Below are 8,637 nucleotides of genomic sequence, written 5' to 3' on the forward strand. Positions count from 1 at the left end.
CAGCCATGGGGGGGAGGGCTGGAGGGAGTGGGGGGGTTCGGGAGGGGCTGGCAGGGGTCCCCCCATTGTCCCCTCCCTACTCCCTCAACCCCACTTCTCCTGCCCCTCGTACTTACCATCTCAGAGTCTGCTGCAGCTCCCTGGTGCAGCCACTGGGGACTGCCCGAATCATCAAAGCTCTCTGAATCTTTTCCAAAGATTTGGAATTGGTCCCCTGATCTGATTCGGATTCAGAGGTTCAGCCACCAAATTGGGCCGAATCTCATCCAGATTGAATCACCACCCGAAGCCTCACACAGCTCTAGTAACAACACACATGTGGGCATGGATGAATGTGAGACTCTAATATGCAAGTGTGTATAAGCCATTAATATCTTAAGATAATATCTTAAGAAAATGTTACTTGTGTTACATATGTTCTTTGGATTATGAATATTCAGTAAACTGTAAAGTTTAAATTGTAAGGTTTCACAGGAAACACTAAACTACACCTTGGACAGACTGGACTAAGGGTTGTTCTGGGGAGACTGGGTGCTTGATCACTACCCTGAGGGAACTGAACTCCACTAGGAAAAGTAACTAACCCATTGCATGTTACTGCTTTGTGTTATTTCTCATTAAAGTATGTTTTGATGAAGCAGTGCCCTTGGCTCTCATTTATGGCCTCTGCTCACACCTGACTCAGACCAAAGTTTGGGGAGCACTACAGGCTACTGCAGCTGGAGCTGAAGAAAACCTCCTGTAAGTGGTGGCGATAGCAGATCCTTTATTCTGTCTGTCAGTCAATCACAGAAGAAAACATTACTTCTGGTCCCGAAGCTGATGGTCAATTACCCATTCATTGCAGTCACCCACAGCCAATCAGGAAACCATCCATCCACTACTCACGGTTCCATCTACCTCGTTCAGAGGCCAAAGTGCCCCAGACTTCCACATGTTCCAGGGGAATTTCCCAGGTCAGTGTCACATTCTTATTGACAGGGTGGTCTGGCACCGCTTTCTGCTTGAAGATGCAACCCTACTCATTCCAAAAGAGATGTCTATTACACATGAAGAAACTACAGCTTTTTGACTGCTACAAATTACTGGAAGGGCTTGCACACCAGCCTCTGGCTTCTTTACTATTCATTCCATCCAGCAAGAGCACAGACCAATTGCAGATGCTTCCTCAGCCTGACAAAGGATATTTATACCTGAAAGTTTGCAAAGAAGAATTTTTCCAACTATTTGAGTTGGTCTAATAAAAGGTGTCAGATTTACCCAAAGAACCTTCCTGCCTATGTCCTTAGACCAGCACACCTACAACCTGTACCCCAGAAGGGACTGCTGTATATATGGTTCAAAAACTGGTCTGTAGCCCTTTGAGCTAAGAGAAGATGAAGAACCATGTCCTGCGACGACAAATAGACACAAGGACATATGGCTGACAGGATTCTGAAAGGCCTGAGCCAGCCTATTAGAATTGCATGGACTTAGCACAATAGGGAAACCCTTTTCACCTTTCTGCCTGACAGGGGCCTGAAAAGGATGTTTTCAACAGTGGAGCATATTCTTCGTTATTATTATTCCTTATAATTTATAGCCACTTGACATTGTTCCATGCCCTGCAAATTCAAGTAACAAATGTTCTCATAATTAGTAACAACACAGTAGCGCTTGTGTAGATGCCTGACTAGGAGCAAATCTGCTCCCTGGGGGCGGGAGATTGCTCCCTGCCCCCAGGAGCTGCCTGCTGCTGGGGTGGGCTCTGCCACTGGAGCCCAGGCAAGGACTATGTCCCCCTGACCTGGCAGCTCCAAGCCACACACTCTGAGATTGCAATCAGGGAGTGGGGGCTGGGAGAACCCAGTGGGCATGTCTATGCATGCATTTGTCCAGGATCAGTTTATTTGCAAGTAAACTACTTGTCATTAAATGCTCCGGAGCAAGGATCTACACATGCAGGGATATGGGAGCAGATTTGCTGCCAATGGCAGCAAACTCCTCCATTTTTCTGGGGCCCTGCAATGGGCCCCTGCTGCCACCATGGGAGCTCTAGGCTCCCCCCAGGTGCTAGCCCAGGGGTTGGCAGGGAACACCATTCCAGGACACTGCACCCTGCAGCAGGGAGCTCCTGACCCCAGCTTCCCAATCAGGGGCAGGGGACTTAAAAAGAGCTCCTTGAGCATGGAGCTGGGCAGGGAATCTCCCAGCTCTGGCCCTGTAACTGGAGGATGAGGATCTCCCAGCTCTGGCCCTGTGACTGTGGAGCTGGTGCTGGGAGATAAGGATCTCTCAGTGCCCTGCTCTCCGATTGCAATCTTGGAGTAGGGGGGCTTGGAGCTGCCTGCTGGTAGGGCAGGAGAACATAGTCCTTACCCAGGCTCCAGTGATCGAGGCCACCCCAGCATCAGGCAGCTCCCAGGGGCAGGGAGAAATCTCATGTCCCCCCAGTGGCCAGTTTACCTGGAGCAGATTTGCTCCCAGACAGGCATCTACATGAGCGCTACTGCATTGTTACTAATCCAGGGAGAATTTCCTACTTGCATTTGCAGATAACAAATTTACTCATGATTAGTGAGCTTTACACATGCACATGCTTACTGCACAGTAAACTATGCTACTTCTTAGTAAAGTGTCTCATGTAGATGCGCCCAGTGAGCATTTCTCCAAGGTCTACCTATCTACATAGACAATAACTAAAACTAATGAGACTCTGTGGCTGCACCAGCTGGTCCCTCTCAGTTCAGTTCCAGGAGGCTTTGTACTCTATCTATGTACCTATGTTAGACCTCTCCTCCTTGCCTCAGTCACAGCAATTTGAATGTTCAAAGCTTCCTGGACCTCCAAACACAGCATTTTCCACCTGGCTCTACAAAGTAGGCCTGTTTCTCCTGTGCTTCCTCTATTCTACCCTGTCTTCCATGTGCAAGGTCTAAACCCTCACCTCTGCTTGGAAGCCCAGCCCTTATCACATGGAGATGCACCAGGTGCTGATCTCAGCTGCCTGAAGCTTTAGGTGTTCAATTAAATCCCAACCCCCACCCTCTTTTCAATTCAGGCAGTGAGAGGCAGTCTCCTAGCAGCCTCCTCTCCCCATTGTGGCATTCAGAGCTGTTATCTGTACTAGGAGGGAGAGACCATCCCTTGGATGTAGCTTCATTCCCAGAAGAATAGAATTTACGTTCTTTCTCAACAATGGACTGTGCCACCCTCTGCTGCGTGTCCATAGATGAGCTAGTATAAAAAAGAGAGCGAGAGTCTGCATGAGCCTAGTGCTCAACCTCTCCTGGGCTCCTCCGGCAGAGGGGTTGCTGAGCTCTGACAGGCTCCTAGTCTAAAACTGTAGTCTCTGGGCAGTTTGCACCGGGAATTGAATTAAAGCACATCGTTCCTCAGTGAATAGTCATGAGCTGTTCCCGGTTAAACAACAGAGCTGAGAGCCACTTCCAAGCCCAAGAGGAGCATGAGCTTGAAGCCGTGGGGAAGAAAGCCTGGGACAATCCGGTTTACAATGGGTCCCCCTCTAGCTCCCTGAAGATCCGAGCCATCTACAACCCCAAGGCCATCCTGGAGAACCCCTATGAGAATATTGATAAGGTGGGCGACTCCCTTTCCTACCCAGAGGAAAGAAATAAGTCTGAGGAGGTAAAGAAGAGCTCTATCCCCAGATGCTGCTTGTATGTCTTCAGAGGAATCCGAGGTAAGACTCTCTGTCTGGTTAGAATGTGCCTGCAAATCCCCTTGAAGAGCAGTGGAGATGGGGTTGGTTCATAGAGAGGTGAGTGATCTAGAGCACTCACAGCCTGGAAAACTGCATGTAGTCCCACTGAGCATGCATCTAAATTGTCCTTTCCAAAGTCAGCAGAACCAGGGAGAGAAACCAGAAGTCTTGATTCCATGCCCCTTGCTCTACGTTTGAAGCTAATCTGCTACCAGTGAGGTAGTCATTGTGCCCATTTTACAGATGGGGAAACGGAGGCAAGGAAAGTCTAAGGGACATGCTCCCACTGTGAATCTGTGGGATAGAACCAGAAATCCTGATTCCAAGACCTCCATTATAGTGATAAGACAATATTTCCACCCTAATATATCTATTCTAGAAGTAGTAATTAATGACATTTCCCATATTTATATATGTGTAGACAGCAAGAAATTTAAAAAGGGGCAACCAAAATATAGAACTTTAAGGAGAGAGAAATGAGGAAAAGAACTAAATATGTACGGTTTTGTTAACGACGACAGAGGAGAAAAGTAGTGTTGTAGTGTTCTTTTATCTGTGATGGTCCAGAGAGTAAGTAAGAAGCAGGAATTGTTTGGTGATACCTTTTATTGGACTCTTTAGCTGGTAAAAATGTTAGATTTGGGGTTTTTTGCACACAAAATGCCTTTCCTCAGGTCTTAGAAAGAAGCAGGTACAACCTAAGTTAAATATGGGGTAGAACAGTTACTTATTTTGCTCCTTTATGTGATGAAAAGGGCAAAGAAGTTAACTAAGAAGTATTTGAATGGCGTAGAGGGGAAAGGAATTGTTTAGGCACATACAAGGGAATAAGTCTAAGAGCAACTAGACTGAGAGCTAGAAATTAGGCTGAATATAAGGATAATGTTCCTGGTCTTGAGAATAGCCTCCCAAAGACTGTGGTGAAGTCTCTTTAACTGAGAGAATCAACACAGTTCAACCAAAGGATCAGATTTCAGGGAACAGTCTTGAATTGATCATACAACCGAATCTTTGTCTTTTGTCAGTTTAAATTCTGTGGTGTTCCAGTCACAGATTTTAATAAGACCTGGTGTAAGTATACACTCTGTAGCAAGTGTGTTTGGGGAGATCAGTCCTGTTCTGCATGTACCACATATTAATGGAGTATTTCTTGGCTTCTGTGAAGGGCAGGGTCCAACAGCTGGTTTGTTTTCCTGCGGATTTCATGAGGGGTAGATTGGGTGTTTAAAGTAACTAAAGGCACAACTCAGTAGTAACGCTGAATCAGTATAACTGTCCTGGCCAAACAGCCTTGTTACAGCCCAAATGAGGACAGGGAAGGTTATGCAATTGCAAAGTTAATGTGTTTTAATTCTGAAGCCTGAGTCGTCGTGACATAACTGGACAGTGCCTAGAAATGGACGGATCAATATTTGCAAAACAAATACCTTTTTCAAATATAACCTCTATTAGATACCGCTATCAGCAAGCAGAGAAATGGAAGTGAAAATACCTATCGTACCACCACATCCCATTTTCCACAACTAATGCAAGTGATCCAAAGCCTGGTGAAGTTAATAGAAAGATGCCCATTGATGGCTTTAATTCAGATCCTTTAAATTCTTTTATGCCAGCAATAGCACTTGATACATTTGTGTCCTTTGAATCTTCGCAGTGCCTTTTAATGATGTTAGCTAATTAATTCTTACTGCAACTTTGTTCTTAGATGAGTAATAACATATGAGCTCACTGCCTCAGTTTCTCCATATGTACAGTAAAGAGAAAATACTGGTCTCTCACAAAGACAGAAGAGAACAGAGATTCACGGTCACAGCTGGGACTGGAAGTAGCCAGTTGGTATATCTCATTATATGGATTATGACCAGCTCTTGGGGGACCATTTGTGCAGAGCACTGTAATGAAGCGAGTGTTTTTTTTTTTCTTTTAGCATTACAGATTTGGGCTACAATTGCAAGTCCCTTGCTTGCACTGGTAAGCAGCTGCTAACTGAAATAGTCTCAATGACTCATGCAAGTAACTGGTTACCAATGGGAGTAAGGGAAATATGATCCAACCCTTTGCAATACACTACATTGTGTGGAGTCTCTCGCTTCCCTTAAAGCCATTACAGAGAAAGCCAGCATTTCTCCAGTTCTTGGATCTCCTTCTAATCCCATCACCTTAAAGATACTAAAGTTTGTGGAGGGCATTTATTACTGGAGAAAAATAGTAGAATGTCATTGTCAAAAGAGCAGTATCACCAGCTTTCCAATCCACAAAGATGTTCAAATGAGAAATGTCTGGTTTGGGAGCATTTTCATGCATTGTCTAAGCAATAGGTGAAAATAGAAACTTATTCTAGGTTTTAAAATTGGTGGAGAGTCCCTGTTGTAGGGGGATCAACCACAGTCAGTGCAAACAAAGCGTGTGAAAAACTGACTCCTCCTGGAGGATCAGAAGGATCTAGAGATTAAGGCACTGGCCTGAGACTTCAGAAGTCTGGGTTGTTTTCTTGCTCCACAGCAGATTTCCTGTGTGACCCAAGGCACACTTAGTCCTAAATCCTCAAAGTTGTTTTAGTTCTCCAGTCCTTCTGAAATTGCCTTTCTGTGCCTCATTCCCCATTTGGGGATAGAGGATAAGGAGCTTCATTAGAAGACAGTGAGGCAGACAGATCCTGTGGTGATGGGGATCCTATTAGTACCTTAGCTAGATGCATAGGTTGCTGTGGAGGGACTTCTAGCAAATCTCCAGGCAGTAGACATTTGATGGAACCAGGGTTTGCTGTCACCATTGTCTTGAAGTCCCTTTTTCTGGGCCATGCCCTCATCTCATGCAAGTCAGATTAGTTGCATTGACTTCACAGACAGTTCATGCACATCTGTGGTGCTGGCCCTCTGCTTTTACTCTCTGCCTTCCTCCTTCTGTGACACTTCCATCCATCTTCCCCTTCATGTTTCCACACCTGATCTGCCTATCTCTTATGTGTTAAACTAACACAATTTTATTGGTCTTATTTGTAAGTGAAACTATTATCCTTTTCCCCACCTATACACACCAGAATGTACATCCTTCTGCCAGCTCTTCTCCACTGTTTAACCCTGGAACAGGTTTTCGCTACAGCTGCTGCTTTTGGAAGACATGGCACACAGTGCTGGTGTGTCTGGTACCATTGTTTGCAGATACATTGTTGCTTTGCTCCATCAAATGAAAATGGACTATTCATCTTGCCCTGGGTATATGGAAGTGGAGCTTATTCTCCCATTTTATGGTCTACCTGGGAGACTGCAAGCCAGATCCCCAGCTGGATTACAATAGTGCAGCTCCATTGACATTGGTGCTAATGCATAGCAGCTGAAGAGCCCTGAGGCACTGAGGGGACAGCCACAGCTCATACAGGAGCTCTCAGTGCTGATTTGCTTGTTAGATAAAATAGGTTTATTGATAGTAGGTCGAAGTGCTTCCCTTCCCATTTCTCCAAGAACTGAGAAGATGTCTCACCATCCCTTGTAGACCCAGGGGCTCCAGGACCAGAATGCTGGCCTCCCACATGGCACAGGGTAAATGCTCTCTAACTTCTGCTGGCCAGTCACACAACTTGTAATACAGGTAATGCTAGGAGTATTAACCCCTCAGCCTCATTCATCCAAAGATTTCATACTACTTCCTGATGATCTATGGTTAAGCTCTGCCTCCTTGTGAAGAATAGTTAAGGCATATGTAGATATATGGGACTGATATGCACGAGTTGATCCAGACTCCAGCCTGGAGACACAGGGGCCTCGCTTTAGCTTACTTGGAACAGTTGGCAGTGAAAAGATGTGGTGTATCAAACCATGTGGTCCTTGCACCAACCCACATTGATTTCTGGGGCTGTTTCTCTCGAGTTAGACTGGTACCAACCACGATGTTCTTACACAGATCTTTGGATGTAAGTTTGCATGCTTACATTTGTAAATTTGGCCTTTCCTGCAGCTCACTGGCAATGTAGCCAAGTGGTCTAATGTCTTGAGTTTTCAGAGCAGAAGTAAACTGCAATTCAGTATCAGGCCAGACCAGCATAACTGTACATCATTGCAGCTAGGGAAGGCTCGATAGTGAGATGGGATCCCCCTAAAAATATGAATTTCTATTTTGCAACCCTTGGTTGACTGAGGGCTACTTCTTATATTGCTGTTGCATTTAGCAGCATCACTGCTGGGAGCTGTGCAATTGCATAGAAAGAGACATCTTGAACCCAGAAAAGCTTATGGACTAAATAGATAAAGGAAGTGTTATCATCTCCATTTGTTCATTTAAAAACGGAGGTAGAGTGACATGACCAAAGTTGCGCAGAAAGTCTGGCAGAGAGGAGAAAAGACCCTTCTTTGGTGACTTAACAACACAATCATTGTTCCTCCTAAAAGCGGAGGTGTTCTTCGCAGACAGGGATATACTTAACACAGCTGTGACATCTTCCTCCAGCTTGGGATTTGAATTCCATCCCTTCCTCTGTCCACAAAGCCCAGGGGGATTCAGAGGTAGGAGTTTGTTTTGTAGGTTTGCATGAGGTACATACAAGCCAAAGGAAGCATGAGGGGAAGTCGGCTGATTTCAAGGGGTAACAACCAGATGTCTGGGCAGATATCCTGAACGGCATGAAAAGACAGTGCAGACTCTGCTCTATTTTGCTCAGATGCCAGGGAACAGGAGGGGGTGAAAGTCCATTGTTAACTATCTTGGCTCAGTGGTACTGTCAGAGAGCACTCAGGGGGCTCTGCCTTTGATCAGCTTTGATATCTGTTGCAGGGAGGTGGAGCAGTGTCCATCACTCTAGCTCTTCTGCAGGTGGATGTGTGGGTGGTGCCAGATTGGACCATAGGAAAGGAGAAAAAACCATTATGATTATTGATGAGGATTAAGTCTTTCAGCTTTCAAGTGGAAGTTTTTGTGAGTGTTAGCTATTCAACCGTTTT

General features: G+C 45.5%; 1 protein-coding gene across 1 annotated transcript in view; it reads left to right on the top strand.

The window, feature by feature from the left end:
• The first annotated feature begins 3,024 nt into the window (after positions 1-3,024).
• The window catches only part of PKD2L1 (polycystin 2 like 1, transient receptor potential cation channel), a 44,099-nt gene continuing 38,486 nt past the window's right edge, over positions 3,025-8,637 (top strand). The window contains 1 exon segment of the mRNA XM_019502520.1: positions 3,025-3,682. Coding sequence (XP_019358065.1) covers positions 3,388-3,682 — 295 coding nt within the window. The 5' untranslated portion in view covers positions 3,025-3,387.

The sequence above is a fragment of the Gavialis gangeticus genome, unplaced genomic scaffold, assembly GCF_001723915.1.
Source record: "Gavialis gangeticus isolate Ggan-Ray unplaced genomic scaffold, GavGan_comp1, whole genome shotgun sequence".
NCBI classification, from domain to species: Eukaryota; Metazoa; Chordata; order Crocodylia; family Gavialidae; genus Gavialis; species Gavialis gangeticus.